Source organism: Plectropomus leopardus, chromosome 15, assembly GCF_008729295.1.
Source record: "Plectropomus leopardus isolate mb chromosome 15, YSFRI_Pleo_2.0, whole genome shotgun sequence".
NCBI classification, from domain to species: Eukaryota; Metazoa; Chordata; class Actinopteri; order Perciformes; family Serranidae; genus Plectropomus; species Plectropomus leopardus.
In genome coordinates this window covers 8,934,406-8,952,163 of record NC_056477.1, presented here as the reverse complement: position 1 = coordinate 8,952,163, position 17,758 = coordinate 8,934,406, and the positions used below count along the sequence as shown (strand labels likewise).

Sequence of the window (17,758 nt, the reverse complement as noted above, 5' to 3'; positions counted from 1 at the left end):
ATGCAGGAGGAGGCGACATTCAACGCCACTTGACAGAAATCACTATGACAGGACTAATCATGCTGCCAACTCCAATAACATAAAACGTGGCTCCCCGTCAGCCTCACACATGACAGGGTAGAGTTGAAGGCATGAACGCAGACATACATGCCGTGAATGTGCCTATGCTCTTCTGAGACTGTATTTATGATGTTTTCTTACGGTGTTTAAACACATTGAATCCACAGTGACCTCGCAGATAGTCTGGGTTGGTATCTGTATTTTTGGATGAAATCTGGGGTGAAATTATGCAACAAAAGCTTAGATTTCCCCAAATATTTGTAAGTGGTTTTAAAAGACTGAAAGCTTCAGTGCAATCACGGCGTCCTAGTATGAAATAAGAAAATGGTGTGGTAACATATCTGTGAAGTGTCCTCTTTTACTTCCCCTCAACACTTGGTAATACGTAGCACCATATGTCAAGCGAGGGGCCACTTGCTGAGCAGGGTCAGAGCAGCAGAGGAGTGAAAATGAAACACACCTGCTGGTAAGTGAGCCTTATAGTTGAGAATACTGAGAAGAGGGAGGGATGAACAATGTTAAATTACTCACTTTCATAAATAAGTCTTTAAACATTAAAAGAAAATGCATGATACAAAATTGCTCTAAGTTATACAGTAAGTCTAAATTACTTTAGAATTAAAAATTCTATCATGCATTGTGCAAAAAAATGATGAAAGCCTTAAAGCATACCCTTTCAATGTGGATAATTGATCCCTCACTCCCTCAGCCTTCAACCTGTCGATCTCACAGAAGTCCACTTGAGTTTCAAACAGTTTTCAAAGGATTTCCCATGAGAGGAGCTGCCAAGGAAAAATCAATTACATTAAAAATCATTACACCCCCCACACAGACACAGAGGGCATTTATCTGGCCAAACACATTTAGGTTCACTTGTTCTAGGGTCCTGGCATTGTGCACGCAGGCTCACTGGTATGCCGCAGTGGGACAGTTAAATTGGAGCAGAGCAGTCGTTAATGTTATTTGTTACACCTGTGCTTGTCCTGCATTGACATCCTAATGCACAGCCAAATGAAGATACACACACTGAGCTGACGCAGCACCTTTGAGGCTGAAATATGGAGAAATGTCACACTAATAAGTCTTTGCATTGCAGCAATCATTTGGTGGTAAATTCTAGTTTGGAGGTAACACGTGTTTGATGGTGGAAAAAGCACAAACTGATGGTTGCTGGATTTGAATAATGCCTTCCCTGGCTATACAGTTTATTTTGAGATGATATCCCCGTAACTCATTTTTATTGTTTGTTACTTGTAGTAGTCATCACTGTGTGTACAGAGAAAAGAAGCTGCGTTGTGTCTCAGGAAGACGCACTTGTATTTTCAGGAAGGACACGTCGCAATGCAGATGATGCTTCAATTATATTCAAGAAAAAAGGCATTCAGTGAGACTCAGAAGTACATTTTATTCCATAGACAATGCACTGATTAACAGCAAAATTACATGTACTGTGTTACAGAGTGTCGCCCATAGAGTAGAAATTATCATCTGTACATTAGATTACAAGCAATGGCATTTCAAGATGAGAATACAAGTTAAGTCATGACTGAGTCACACGTATTATTATGAGCAAATAAAAAAAAGAGTTTAATGTGTATCAGATCATGGACACCATCAAATTATTGTCATTTTTAAAAATTGTCTTTACATATTCTGTATGGTATACCAAATACCACCAGCTGCAAAATGTGTTATAATGATAGCCTATTACATTAATCCTAAATGTCAGTTTTTGTGTCAAACAATGTATCATTTTCTTTATCTCATGATAAATAAATATAAATGACAATTTCCTAAACTGCATTATAGCATACACAAGTGACACTTGCCCCCTTAAAACTGGTTTTGTTTATGGTTCATAAATGAAACATTTACATTTTGTTGCACAATAAAACTCATTTGCATGAAATATAGGATGTTACACTTTCGCCAAACTCAGCTGCTGTTTTTGCAATATTTTTTTTAACTTAGACAATTTGGCCACACATTTTCAAAGACTATATCTACAAAATTATATTTTTGTATATAAATTACTATCCATGCTACCTTTAATTTGTGAAGAAACTTTGTTTTTCCAGCATGCCTCCATGGTGACTGAATAACATAAAAATGGAGAAAATTCAGGATTTACTAGTGTAAAAGGGGGCAAAATTTTCAGCAAAAAACAGTTTCTCAGTTTCTGGAAATTTCATTGTCAATGGAGACATGCAAGAATAACATTTTCCTCACAAATTCAATGTAACATTGGTTGAGTAACTCATGTATTAATTATCATTTTGTCAGTGAAGTATTAGTTTTAAACAGTTTCTGTCATAATAGCTGGTGGCCCGAAATACTGGAAATGATAACAGTTTCCTGCATATTCTTTCAAAATTGATTGAAAGCAGCAATACCAAAAATAGACTGTCTGTATGTACAGAATCACGTCACCAAACACCAGTTTTATGTCAAAACAAACAAAAAAACATGAAACAGTCGATTCAGTTAAACTCTGCATACATGTTCAAATTCACAATTGAAGGTTTTACACACATTATTTTCTCTTTAATATCTCCTCAGGTAACAAGGCAGCGTCCATATGACAAAAGTTATAGTTAAAAGCACAATAACTTGCTGGTCCAACATGATCATCAGAAATCTTTCTCTGGCAAAGTTATGATATCATGTTTATAGAAAGCAACAGAATACTTTAAGTATTTTACATTGGAGATAAATACAATCATGTCCGACTTTACAGATCATTAAAAAAAAAATACTTGTACACAGAATATCGAGTAGAGCTACTGTAAAGGCAACTGGTAAGTATAGCATACAGCACGACAAGTTAAGCACAAGCGATTCTAAAGATTACAACAGATGTACAATCCTGCTTGACTCACTTGTTAACTTCTTTACAAGTGTCTCCATTGAAACCAGTAGCTGTTGTAACGGCTGTTAAGCTGTAGTTAATCATACTCTGGTCAGCACATGTTCAAACTACGCTGCAATAGTACGCGCCGAGTGCTGTGCAAATGGGCTGATGCATCATTTTTGCTGGTTTGGAGGATCCACAGTTCAGCACAATGATCCAGCGTGATAAATACAGCTGGTTTTCCCTCTGTACATTCAGAAGTTTGTCAAATTCTGAGAACATACAGTGCTCAACTATATGTCTATTTAATGATAAAGTACAGTAAAAGGGCATAAAACTTCTTTACAGAGAATAAAAATAGAAAGATGGAGACTCAAGGGGCAGTAAATGACAGCAAAGGGTTAGCTGGGTTGAGAAAGCACAGTTTTACGTCAACACACTCAATCTTCCTGAAGTGGCCAAAGCCAGCATGGTGCTGTGGAGATCAATCAGTAGAGAGCATTGTAATAGGCTGGAATTCATACAGAGGGTGAACGGGAAGCTGTAAATGACTTTGAACAACACCTCCTGTCCAGAGATGTCTTCATGTGGTGAAGGAGCCACAGAGCTTTTGAGCATGAGTCCAAAATCGGATTACTTTACGGTCCATTCATCCCCATAAATCCATATTTCCTGAAAACTACAACTACATTGTCCTCACACGGACAAATAGAAAACATCAGGAGGAAAAGCGATGGTTAGAAGAGGAGACTTAGATCAATGAGGCAGCGTTCTCTGGAGCATTCAGATAGTAGTGTCTTGTGTGGGTGGCTTTTATAGATCTGTATACTGTCTTTGTTTGCTGCAAATATTCAGTTTGTATTATCTATCTTGTCATTGTAGTGATAATAATAACAAGATACAAGTTTTGTCAAGTTGTAGTAGAATTGTTGCTCAGTTTAGTGCAACAGCTTCCTCAGTAAAGAGGAGTATTGTTTTTTTTCTGTTTCAGTCTATCCTGACCTCATTCCTGTATCTGTTTCAGTAAGAGTTAAAGCCTTGCACAGCCATGCAGTTAGTAACAGTTAAGCTGCCCGGCAGGTGAACAGCCTGACCCGATGCAGCGCTGCAGTTAAGCTTGCAACACATCTGTAGAACGGTCTGTGCTATTGAGTCTCAGTCATGAGCCTGGTTTGTTTGTGTGTAAGTGTTGTTTGTGTTTTGTGTTTGTGTGGTCAGAGCCCCGTGGTGACCTGCGTAACCTCTGAGTTGAGATCGTCGTTGGCAACACCGCCACAACAGCGGGAGTCCACCGACGACCCCTCCAAGGCTAGTCATACCTGCAGAAAGGTGGTTAAAAAAAGAGAATGTATTTCTATGTTATGTTGTGTATAGTATATTTTTATGTACCTTTACATGACTGTCTGTTCATAGTTATACACCTAAAATATTGAATGCACTCTAATGTCTGTACGGTCAATTTGACGCTACAATCAAAGGGCACATGCTGAATCTTTAACCTGGAAAACACAAGGTCGGGTGCAGGATGCTACTCTTTAGCCTGCTGTCTGCTAACTTCCAAAAGCACGGAGGCAGGCTGCGTCTCAAGTTACTCAGTGACAATTACCAGCACTGCATTATAACCCATTTACCAAAAATCCAGAGTTTGGAGCTGATCTTCTGTTGTTTTTGAAGTGCGCATTAGGCCTAATATATTGTCTGTGGGACAGATGTAAAGCTCTGAGTAGCCCTGCACTAAACAACTTCTCCATATTTACCACAGACTGATATTTATTGGTGAAAGGGAACATATCTGCTGGTTGTAATTTGTTGTTCCTTGTCAAATAACATGCCGTGCATTGCTGTGTTCCAAAAGTTGAAGTTTATCTCAAGGCACAGTCATCACAGCAGTATTGTTTTCACTTTGAGTGTGCTCTCTCGATTTACCAGTCTATCTATGTTCTGACCCTCACCTGTGGTCATGAGCTCTGGGTAGTGACCAAAAGAATGAGTTAGCTGATACAAGCGGCCAAAATGAGCTTCCCTGGAGGGTGGCTGGGTTAGAGGTGTTCTGGGCACATCCAACTGGTAGGAGGCCCCGGGGCAGACCCAGAAAACACTGTAGGGATTACATTTATTATCTGGCCTGGGAACGCCTAGGGGTCCCCCTGGAGGAGCTGGAAAGCTTTGCTGAGGAGAGGGACGTCTGGAGTGCTTTGCTCAGCCTGCTGCCCCTGTGACCCGGCCCCAGATAAGCGGACGGCTATGGATGGATGGATGGTGTGCCTTCTGATCGTCTAGATTAAAATCAACAGATTTGAGGATGCAAAAAAATGTGATGTGTGTACGGGCCCTTAGTTTGGCATAAAAAAATTGGAAATAGGGGGAGAATTTTAAATTTGACCTAAAAAGAAACCACTTACGAGCATCTTTCAAACTCACAAAGAAAAACAACATTTTGTTTTTCTTAATGTGCTGGACTATTTTTTGGCCAGGTGAAGTGACTTTTGAGCAAATGACATATTGACCACAAGTCCTTGACTTAGTCTGACTGACTAGCTCCTGGCTGTAGCATCATTTACTCAACAGACACAAGTGTAGTCTTACATCTACCTGCTGATTGGACCTTTCTCCTGTGTTTGCACTGTTGTGTTCACGCTGGGGGAGCTTGCGGCTAGTGACTCCGGTCCGGGACGAGTTCTGCATCTCCATCACCGAGGGGCTCGGGGTGCAGAACTCACGGAAACAACGCTTGAAGTTTTCATCCAGGTAACCATAAAGAACCGGGTTCAGACTACTGCAGAGGTCAAAAACAACATTTCACAGCATCCCTCAAAACCCACCAACATCATTTTCACTTTCATTCGCAGCATAGCATGGGTCAACTACGAGTCGACTTCCGTCACTGAAAAAACCATGTACATTATCAAAAAGTCAATACCATTTGCTCTTATCTGTTAAACACACAATTCTTATCGGGCACATCCTGTTATCTACATTTAACAGGCTTTAATGATTTATCTCCTCTTATTAGACCTGAATTCTTAGCTTGAATATATTTGTCTGAGACTAATGCAGGGTCTCTACCTGTTAGTGTAGCCCAGGGCAATGCAGAAGTGCCAGGTGATAGTCTGCAGCGTGGAGCTGGGGATATTGATCAGAGCTGTGAGGATGACAAAGATGTGGATCGGTGTCCAGCATACGATGAAGACAGCAACCACCACCAAGACCATGCGGGTGATCCGACGCAGGTTCCTGTCCTTCTCCTGCATGCGTATGTAGAAGACATAGAAGGTTTAGTGTTGGGAGTAGGGCTGCACGATTAATCGAAGAAAAGAAAATCTGGCTCAGTGTGAGAGCCTTTACTGTGTTTTCCTGTTGCTTGGCTGCATCTGATGTGAGCACGCAGACACGAGGCAGAGAGAGGAAAGAGAAACGTGACAGACACAGGGGACATAACTTGAGTTAACAGCCTGCAGTTCTATCAGGACTTTCAAAAACACCTTAAAAATATAGTTAAAAGCTGTTCAGCGCGTATTCACGCAGCAAGTATTCACTTGTGACGTGCTATTATGTGTAGAGTTTTATTGCGTGTTTTATGTGGGATGTGCCTTTTTGTAGTTTTATGTCTGTCTTGTGTCATCTTTGTATCACTTTATATCATGTGCTATTGTGTGTATTGTTTGTCATATGTGTGGTTTTTTAAATATTTTGTACAACTTTATATTATCATGTTATTGTGCTGTATCTTTGCTCTGACATACTGAGGGACTGTAGATGTGAATTAGCTCTAAACTATAATCTGGTTCAGTGCATCAGATGGTAACATTTATGTTTTAAACTGTACATGGTCCCTTTTGAATTAATAAACAAATAAATAAAAATAAAATAAACCTCTCGTTACATTACTCGTTGAAATGAAAGTGAAATAAAATCCTCCAAAATCTTCCAAACAAATGCAATTTATTATTGTAATCCATCTAAGACCCAAGATTTGACACCTGTCAACCCCAAACTAGTCAAACATGTGTGTGTGTTGGGGCTCAGTTCATGTCTGTGCACGGAATATGTGACAATATACAACAATGTTTTGATATTTTTTAAAGTATTCTGAATACTTAAGTATTTCAAAAGCAAGTACTTAAGTAATTTAACTCAAGTAATAATTTGATTTAGCAACTTGTGTTGCTACTTGTGTCTATTCTTTGACTCAAGTAAGAGAGTTATGTATTTTGTCCCCCACTATGAAAGACAAGCACTTTGATATGTTATGTTGATGTTGTCTGTTTAAAGCCCTGTCTGAAAAGCAAGCATCTCAGAGGTGTTTTTTCACTTGAGCATCTAAGAGTGCAATAGAGAATTGTAATTTCAATCTTCAAGAGAAAAATCGTTTAGTTCTAGTTGGGAGTAAATAAGGGTACAAGATGAGTAGTGTAGAAAAGAGGAAGTACAGATAAACAGGGGAAATGTGATGTAGGGAAGGTAATGGCAGATGAAGTACACAGGAGAGTAGAGGATGAGAGGAAGGAGGAGGAGAACATGGTTAGAAGGGAATGAGAGTTGAAGAGTTGGATCAAAAGGCAGAGAGAAAAGAAAAAAGAAGATGGAAAGGAGGAAAAGTGGTTGGGAAAAGTGTGTCTCTGGCTGAGGAACCATGAGTGGAACCACATCATATCTACAACCACTTTGATATTGTATTGCAGCAAACGTCTAGTGCATTTTCTCAAAATGATTGTTGTTGGGTTATTTGGTCTTTTACTGCGATGAATTAAAACTGAGCCGCAACCTCAGGCTTAAGTTGATTCTCCCTAATTGCTTTCTCTTGAGAGCAATAAGTGCACCGTATTTGCATGCAAGCTCTGGGCAGCCTTGCATTTTGCTTCATTACTCCAAAAGATAGAATCAATTAGTTATTTTGTAAAAAGTGTAGACCACGTAGCTGGTAGACACAAGCTGTTGAGATTTCACAAAAAGCTCACTGATGCTTGCATTTCAAAATCCCCATTTGCATGTAATAGAAAGCCTTTGGCACAAAATATACAAAATACAAAAAGAAAACAGATTTTTCTTGACCTGAGAGCCCGACAGCATGCGCACACTCTTCAGACGCAGGATCATGAGGCCGTAGCAGACAGTGATGATGAGGACGGGCATGATGAAGGCGAAGATGAAGACGCAGATCTTCAGTAGGGTGTCCCAGTACCAGGAGGGGTGGGGGAATATGAGCTTGCAGTCAACAATGCTTGAGGCTACACAGCGTGAGAGATATATGTTGTCAGGTAAACAGGGACGCAAACATTCATCACTTCCACATGAGCAATTTCAAGAGTACCTATTTGTATCTGCTCTGAATATAACTCTGTTTTTCGGGATTAAAGGCACAGCGTGTACGATTTAAAGGGATTTAGTGGCATCTATCAGTGAGGACTTCATATTGCAATCAGCTGAAACTTCTCCTGGTTAGAAGTCCTTCAGTGTTCATTGCTCAGGAGGTATTTACCAGGAGCCAAATTATCTGCAGAGGCCTCTTCCTCTCCAAAACAAATGGACCAAGTGAAATGAAACGGGTAAAAACACTGAATAAAGCAGCTTCATATTACAAATCAGTTCTTCTCCCAAGTTGTTTGGCACACTGTGGATAGGCCGCCTGCTAGTGTGTGCTCACCCTATTTCTGATTCAGATGCTCAGGAGGTTTTAACTGGGAGCGGAATTATATGCAGAGGTCTCTTACTCCCCAAAACAAACGGACCCAGGGATTTAACCTTTTGAAACCTGGAGCCACATCACTTTTCTTGTGCTGCTTTCAAACGCCTTTCACAAGTATTTAAGCATTTGAACCCGTAGCAAATTGGTGTGATTTCTTTTAAAAACATAAGAAAAACTCAATAAGCAACTTGTTAAGAAATTTCAGGGAATTAATACACAGTATCACTCTTTTACTAAAAAGCTAGGGAAAAATATCTAGGGTAAAAAAAAAAAATAGCCACAAAGAACTTATATTTATAGCTCATCATAATTACATATTTAAAATTTAGCACTTTTAAAAACATTGTTTCTTTTTTAAATTATTATTATTATTAATTAATTATCATCTTTAAAAAATAACTGTTAGATAACTCATATTTGGGTGATTTTGTCTTTTCTTGCTTATTGCCTTCTTCCCATGTTTTTGAAAGAAATCAAGCCTATCTGGTCAGGTTTAAAAGAGCTTATCAAAACACTAAATAAAGCAGTTTCATATTATAAATCAGTGTTTCTCTGATGCTGTGATGCTGTTTGGCATGTTGGAGGTGGGCTGCTAACCATCTGCTATTGTGCGCTCAGTGGTTTTTTTTCTCTGAAAACTGAAGGTCAAATGTTTAGGAGGTTTTCACCAGGAGCCAAATTATTCGCAGAAGTCCCTTCATCTCCAAAACAAACAGACCCAGTCATTTAAACTGTTTAAACCACTGAATAAAGCAGTTTAACATTTTTAAAAAATCAGCGCCTTTTTGGTGTTCTTGTTGCAGAGTAGCTGAAAAATGGCAGACGCGAGAACTCGATTGCCCCTATCTAGAGTCTGTGTTTAAACGGCTCATCCTAAGACAATGAATGCACAATGATTCACATTTTCAGGTGATTATACACTACATACTTATCATATTATATTCCATTTCTGTCAATACATCCTAACACTAAATCCTAAATACTGGACCGTTGACCATGACACACAACATCATCAGTTTGAGTCCGACCATTTTCTGCGTTTCATTCCCCATCTCCCCCGTCATATTCTGCCATCTCTCTACTGTCTAAATCGCTAAGAAAGACACGGACGCCCATAAAAATACCACTATTATGTGTTCTGTCTCGCTAAAGAAACAACATCTTAATGCTCCATGCAGAGTTAAAACTTTAGTGGGTCAGCAAATCCCTCATTACTGTCTGTCATCAAAACAAAGCGGGATCACACATTAGCAATTTCAGTTGCAGTTTTCCCTCCATTACCTCTGCAATTACGCTGTCAGAGAAGCCAGACTTTGCAGGTAGCCTCTTGACCACGCAGAGGATTGTATTAGTCACCATCCTGGCATATAGCATTAAATGGTTCTTTTATGCAGTTACAGAGAAACCTATAAGCAACTTGTCTGGATTGATTCCTTTTATAGAGCCTGCCTGAGTACATTGCTCTTTCAATCTGAAAGAAGATTGCTTTCTGATGAAATATACTTTTATTCGCCTTCGAAATGCTCCAGGAGAGATAAATTCCCTAATTTATTGTGGTTGTCTCAAAGGATATACAGCAATTATATTGTGTGTGCACATGCTTACGGGTGACGGCAGTGGAGGCCATGAACATGACAGGCAGCCCGATGGCCGAGGAGAGAATCCAGTTGCAGACGTTGACAATCTTTGCATTACGCGGTGTCCTAAAATCCAACGCTTTGACAGGGTGGCACACAGCGACGTAGCGGTCAATGCTCATGGTGGTGAGCGTGAATATAGAGGTGAACATGTTGTAGTAGTCGATGGACATCACCATCTTGCACAGTATGTCTCCAAATGGCCAGGTCCCCATCAGGTAGTTGACGCTCTGGAATGGTAGCGTGCTGGTGACCAAGGAGTCGGCCAGAGCGAGGTTAAAGATGTAGATGTTGGTGGCGGTCTTCATTTTAGTGTATCTGCACAGAAAGCATGGATTTATTATGAGACAAAGGGCCTCTGGGCACAGACATGTAAAATGTCCAACATTGCTCCTATACAGGAGCAAGACCCCCAAACTGACTACAGATGACGTGACCACATCACATATTGTTGTTTTGAGTCTCTTTGTGGATATTTATTGTCTCTCATTTTTAGTCTTGTAAAAGTCATTTTTAGTGTCTTAGTAGTCTTTTAGTGCCTCTTTGTTGTAGTTTTGAATCTCCTTGGAGTTGTCTTGAGTCTCTTTTAAGTCAATTTGTGTCTCTTTGTAGTCTTGTTCTGTCTTTTCAGTTCTTTTGAGTCTCTTTGGGGTCTTTTCATGTCCTTTGGTGTCTTTTTGGAATGGAATAAAGAAGACACTACAAGGACATAAGTAGAGTGCCAAGAAATTATTTAAATGTGTTCAGTTTGTGTTTGTACAGGAAGAGCATCCATCATTAAAAAAAAACGTGCTTCAAGGTACTGTCTGAATGAAGGTTGATCAAAGGCTTTTACGGATGATTATGGTGGTAAATTGGTCAAAAGAGGCAGGTACTTCAAAGAGAATGGATGATCGTGGGCTGTTTGTTGAAACAGAAGAAAGAGTGTGGATCCATTAGCACAAAGGATGTAACACAGACGGCTGAAAATGCCTCAAGTGTTTAGAGCTCCTGTCAGCAAAGAAAAATGTTATGTTTAGCGTTTTCTGTTTACTTTGCAATGAAGCAAAGGTGAAGCTGGATCACGTCAAGAAGATCTTAAAGAATCTACCTTGTACGTCATAACCTGCATACCAAAGACTCCAAATGAAATATGTAAGAGAAAAGAATTATCTGGTTATTTTTTAGGTTTACATTTCTTAATGACATCCAGTGTTCATGAAAAAAGAGCATTAAATGTTTTTTTTTTAATGGATTAAATAAAGTGATAAATTGAGCAACAACCTGTAGCTCAAGACCACATTGGACAAGTCTGAGTGAAGTATGACATTTTATTCAAGCTGCTTTTGTTTTCATAATGATAAATGTGAGACGAATTTCTACTGCTGGCTCCCCCAATGAGGTCAACATGCCTCCGAGCTATTAAGCAGCTCCACAGAGAGCTAATCAACCCACAATGAAGCTATAATGAAGCTATTCAGGAATTAGAAGATGCTACCTGTGAAAGGCACTTAAATTCTAATTTCACTTATTATTTTGAATTCGTTTTCCCATATAGGTGAGTTAGATAAGAAAATTGATACCACTCTCTCATCTGTTCATTAATCTCCTGAGTCTCGAGCTTTTGTTTTTAACTTATCATTTGACATTCGTTAAACTTGATAAGTATAAAAAAAGATGCATTTTTAACTACTCCATCATATAAACAATGGGTTTATCTTTTATTGTATCAAGTTTGTAACAAAGTACAAACAGATTATTTCAATATCTTAAGTAAAACAAATTGCCAGCAATGCAACATTTGTTCAGTCTTGCAACTCTAAGGGTAAATGGTCACTGTTATAGTCTAGAGTGTCTAGAATGGATGAAAATTATTCATTTCAATGCCCAAACAGGGCTTTGCAACAAACATTGCAAATAATGCAACATGTCTAAAAGCCTTGTGACTTGTCCGTTTTGTAACTGTAGACATTTTCCTTGCTCCATATTTAAAGCTAGGAATATCAGTTGTTTTTTTTCAGTAACAGTCACACATTGGTCTGTGTGAAATGCTGTGATAATACAAAAATAAAGTCCCAATGTCCACAGTTGAGCAATTCCAAATTAACAGTGTCTTAGCTTGTTACTTTTGAGAAAATTAGTGAAATTTGTATGCCTTATCAAACCACAAACATTACTATGCATACATTAACAAGTTTAAACCATAATGGTTAGGATTTGTAACTTGTGCACCGTTTAGTTGGGTTTGGCTGTGACTGTCCCAAATTGTCAAATAGCAATGCTTGTTCAATACTGTTTACTTCTATATATGACGCACTAAGTATCCTCATGCATCTGTTGTTGATGCTTCAGGACAGCATGTCAATTTATGTCTCTTAAATGAATTGTGTCTCATCAAAATACCCTTCTGTTTTCACAGAAAATGTGCAGTTTATGTTTTAGATGCATACAGTCTTTTTTAAAATAAACGTATAAAGTCAGTAAAACACTTGTGTTTATGCCCATTTCCTTATGCAACACAAGTATGTAGTTATTTTTAGAAAAAGAAAACATCATGGTTTGGCTCAACATTCACACAGGAAGTGAACAGTGGGCTCCCTGGTGAAAGTCTGGGGTTTGTTGGACCAATCCGCCACCCCTCCCTCTACAAGCTCGATAAGGACTCTCCAGCTCCTTACATTAGGTTTTTTACAGTTGCATATCATGCCTCAGCAAAAGATACCATCTAGATTAAGAATGACAACAGGCTGGCCATCACAGATCAGTGTACTGTGCTTTGCTGCCACTAGTTGGCACAAAAACAAAAAATAAAACGTGTCCACTAATGACCAAAACAGGTCAAAGTTTAGCAGAATGAATTATAAATTGTAGCAGAAAACCAGAATATTTTGTCCTCATATGAAGACACAGAGTCACAGAAGAAGCTACATTGAGCAGCTCGTTAGCTTCGCTTAGCATAAAGACTGGAAACGGGGGGGAACTGTTAGCATGGCTGATCTTTCAAACTGTTACAAAATACACCTTTTCCAGCACCTCTAAAGCCCACTAACACGTTATGTCTCATTTGTTAATATAAAAAATATAGAGAAAAAAGAAAAGAGTAAAAAAGTAATTATACCTATGTATTGTACTATTCCTTGGCTTTAGGTAGTTGCCAGGCAACCAGAGGAGACACCAGCAAGTTACTGGTTTCCAGCTAGGAATTAAATATCCCCCATAAAACATTAAAAAGTTTTCACACCGATTTTTTGTAGATGTAATAGGCTATAATATATCAATTAGAGAGTGTTAGAGGTGCTGCTGACTATAGCCTTACATTTTTAAGACCAATTTGCAAATGGTATTCATCTGCTCATGACCAAAATGTCAAACTATTCCTTTAATTCAATTTCCAAGGTACAACAGTAATTATTCTGTTTCCCCACTTTTCCATGTAAAGACTACTTAGACACATCCCTGCCGTAATGTTATTGAATTATTCTGGATGCACAAAGTGACAGTGATACATTACACCCTCTGGTCTTCACTTTATTAAACCCCAGCTGTCATTCTACCTGCGAGGTAATTTACTTCTATTTCATTGCAGCACTCACCTCAATAATCCCAAATCCTCTTAGCAACCAGAAATGACAGTGAGTTCATTAAATTCTGATTAACGTTAACACTGACAGCTTAGTGGGTTTGTTATTTCAAGCTTTATTTGAACAGGGACCGACGAGGCACCTCGAGATGCGGTAAAAGCTGTCATGCTACGCTGAGTAGTGTGCTGGAGCTGGTGGTAATTTCCAGCACCCCTTTATTGACTTTGAGACTGTTGTTAACATGGCTACAGATGATGGCTCATTTTTTCTCCAGTGTGCTGTATGTCTGAGGCTTATGCATGTCCAGCATGCCGTGTGGGGGTTAATGGCCTCATCTCGTCTAAATTAACTAAACGAGGTGTTTTATTAATGAGTGTTCAGCTTTAATTTATTCTTCGCCCTTGAGATTATGCCATGCTGATGATCACCCATTTCTTGTCAACATGATTTGATTATATAATTGTGAAAGATATATTAATGAATAAATAAAAAAATACATATTCAGTGGAGATAACAATTCAAGAGGAACTTTGTTTTTAACTCTATATAATCAAAAACTGCTCATGTTGTTAAAACTAGATTGTATGCATTTCCGTTGTTGAGAGTTCAGTTTAAGTCAAACAGCCCAGACATTTCACTCACTGACCCTCCAAACTGTGGTAGAAGTAGCCATGTCAATTCTAAAAAGAAGAACACAGGTTGACATGCCCTTTTCCACTGAGAATATAATGAGGACACATTGCTATGTGTAATTATCTCTCCTTTCATTCATTCAAATCCCCCAAGACCTCAAACTCTATAACTAGCTCTAACTCTCTATCTAACTCTACCTAACCGTACGCAAGTGCTCTGAGAGTCTAAACATAACCACAAAACACCATGCTTCAGTTAAAATAAACTGATATTATCGGTAAAAAGCTTAGTGTGCAGGATTTTCTGGGAAAAAAAAGGCATGACCCAAGTGTGTGGTGGCGTATTTATCTGCAGAAACTGTGGCTGTAATCAATTTGAAATTATGTTGGTGAAATTCAGATTTGGTTGTTCTATTTTTTTGTTCATATAATGCTTGGAGTTTGAATTGTGTTCGGTGGGACATTTTGGCTGACAATGACGTCCATGTAATGTAGCTTATGCAAACTACACTTACAACAAAAAAATCATTTTTTTGCCAACACTTGGGCTGGGCAAGATTGCTTTAAAATAATATAACAATACTTAAATCCCAATACACAATATATATATCCATCTCGATATATTGAAATCTCATCACAGTACTATAATACAAATGTATTAAATTAACTAGGGGACCGAAGTTTGAATGTTCAAATGGTCACTGACAATTCCTGCATAGCATACATTCAAAGATACGTTGTTGGTAAATGTTTTGCGATATCATCTGTTGAAAGATACATTAATTAAAATGTTTCCTCATGCTGATGAAAAATTAAATTCAGGTAGCATTGCATTTCAGTAAAAACACATTTGCTGTTTCAAATTAGCCGTGTATAAAGGTAATTTTTAGGATGCAGGTAAGGGAGAAGAACTACCCAACTACTGGTATTTTGGGAAATTTAAAACACGTTTATAAGATGTGTTTCTAGCTTGATTTACTATAGTGTTGCCTTATTATTATATTCTACTGAGGAAATCTAACACAGTATTACTTATTAATTTCCCTGCCAGCGGCAATCATTTGATAAGTATCATTCATAAGGACGATGTAAGCTGTATCTCTCACGGATGGTTTCTCATTTAGGAAAAAAACTCTGACAAGAATATCGAAGCTCTGTTCTTCCTTTCACCTAAACCAAAGATAAGAACATTGTCTCATTATAATTCAGTAAACAGACCATACATAAATATGTTGATGGGAAATATTCAGCGTATTATTGACGGGAAGAGAGAGTGACAGAGAAGCCACAGAGAGGCCATACAGAAGTAACCATCTGCAAAGAGTAAATCTTCATTACGTGGTTTCCTGTGAGTAAACAACAGTTGACAACAGAAATTGCTCAATCTGCCTCTAAACTACCTTGACTTGGTGTTTTTTTCTTGGACCACTGAAGCACAGAGGCGGTGGATAGATGTGCCGTAATGGACCTTAAAATCACACAAAACAGTCCTTTGAGTAAAATCATGTATAATTCATGGCCTTCCATCAACCCATTAGCTGTGGTTTCCACCTGGGGGAATGAGGCACCTTCTTCTTCCTTCTGTTTCTCATCTTTATTTCTCCTTAAATGAGAAAAAAGCAGATTTGATGATGATTGTAAATTATCCCTGAGGCGAATCTGATGAGAATTTACAAACTAATCGCAAATGCAACCAGTTGAAAGAGGAACTTCAGCCTTATCTGACAGGCTGTTATTGAGGAAGCATTATTCAAACATCCAAATCATTTGACATATATGCAGATCCACAACTTTGTCACTAAAACTGTATTAATTTTTCTTATTTCAATACATTTACATAAAAAATAGGAATTTTTCACTTTGGTTGTTTAAATGCACATAATTTCAACAATGTGTACTGTGGCCATTTTGGCAAAATTATAATTATGATGAAATACTTTGGTTATATCCACACTCTGACTAAAGAGTCCAAATAATTCTCTAAGTACACTGCATGACAAATTACTGAAGTGAAATTACAATAACCACGAGCCTGCTGCTTATGAGCCTCATCTGTTGCTGACACTGTACTGTGAAAACACAGAAACAGATATTTATTACTTTGTGAGTCTTTTCTGTCTTGTGCCCTAATGATGTTTATCAGATTGAAAAATTCAGGGCGATACTTTTAGATTTTGGCATGACAGTGGAATTTTGATGATGTATTAATGTGTAATAAGCAGCGTGTAAATATATACAGTTTACAATCAGTCCATTATTTACATTCATTTTCAACCACACAAAACCTAAAGAATAAAATATATTACATATCAGCTAATGAAACTGTTGCTCTTTCACTCTAATGTTCCCTATTCACCTCGCCTGTGTTTACTCAGCACAAGTAAACCCTTATGAAACGTTCAAAAAGGGGCATATTGATCTTATCTGTGTTACTCTTAATCGGGAATCTGAATATCCAACTACTTTAACTTCATAGCTGAACAACACCTCAAGTTACATCCATCCTATTATAATAAAAATAAATAAAAATAAAAAAACAGATGGACTTTGATTCCCAATGTATTGTTATTTACTCTAAATGTAATGTTTATACAAATGTGTGAATATATGCACAGATGAAGACTAAATCTATGCTTTACTTTCTCTTTTCATGTCTCTTTAATAATTTAATTAAATCCTTTATTAGTCCCACAGCAGGGAAATGTGTAATTTGTTTCATATATATTACTATCTGTTGAAAAGGGTTCACCTTATTTTTCTTGTTGTTATCGTTGTTGTTATTCTGTCTGAGATGTCGGGGTAGATAAGCTCCCCATTCAGGGATAATGAAATTATGGCTGTGTTCAGCCCCTACAAAACATAGCAAAATGTTTATTTAAAGAGAAACGGTGGTGTGTTGAACACCCTGTTGTATTATGCAAGCGCATTGCCGTTTAATAGACTGGCTTTTATTTAGTTCAGTTCAAATCAAGGGGCTTTATTGGCAAACAACTGGGAAAAATAGCTTTACCTTGCTAACGCAATTATGAAACAGAAACAAAAATTTTATTTGTTATATATGCTGATACTTCAGTAACACCTGTGACAAAGGAGAGAAACATATTTCAAAGCGACAACGAGGAAACATGGCTAACCCGGAAATCATGGCAGAACAGTGTACACTTTTTTTCAGATTGACTGCACCCAAGGGCTGCATTATTATGTCCTCTCAGCAGGGAGGGCACAGGCCCTGTTAAGATGGGTAAAATAGTTGTGCAGTAAATGGCATTCAGTTAAATTTGGTGTACTTGATCTGTTTAGGTCACCTATACTTAGGCAGGTGTTAGGATCAT

The 17,758-nt window shown here is 38.1% G+C and overlaps 1 protein-coding gene across 2 annotated transcripts in view; it reads right to left on the bottom strand.

The window, feature by feature from the left end:
• Positions 1-2,148: 2,148 nt before the first annotated feature.
• Positions 2,149-17,758, bottom strand: part of oprm1 (opioid receptor, mu 1) — a 36,121-nt gene continuing 20,511 nt past the window's right edge. Inside the window, exons 2-6 of one of the 2 annotated variants that reach the window (XM_042502754.1) lie at positions 10,203-10,552; positions 7,964-8,139; positions 5,978-6,156; positions 5,498-5,687; positions 2,149-4,230 (exon numbers count right to left, since the gene is read on the bottom strand). In XM_042502754.1, the coding sequence (XP_042358688.1) occupies positions 4,225-4,230; positions 5,498-5,687; positions 5,978-6,156; positions 7,964-8,139; positions 10,203-10,552 (901 nt within the window). In that variant the 3' untranslated portion in view covers positions 2,149-4,224. The remainder of the gene's footprint in view (positions 4,231-5,497; positions 5,688-5,977; positions 6,157-7,963; positions 8,140-10,202; positions 10,553-17,758) is intronic. The other variant, XM_042502756.1, reaches the window with a different exon arrangement.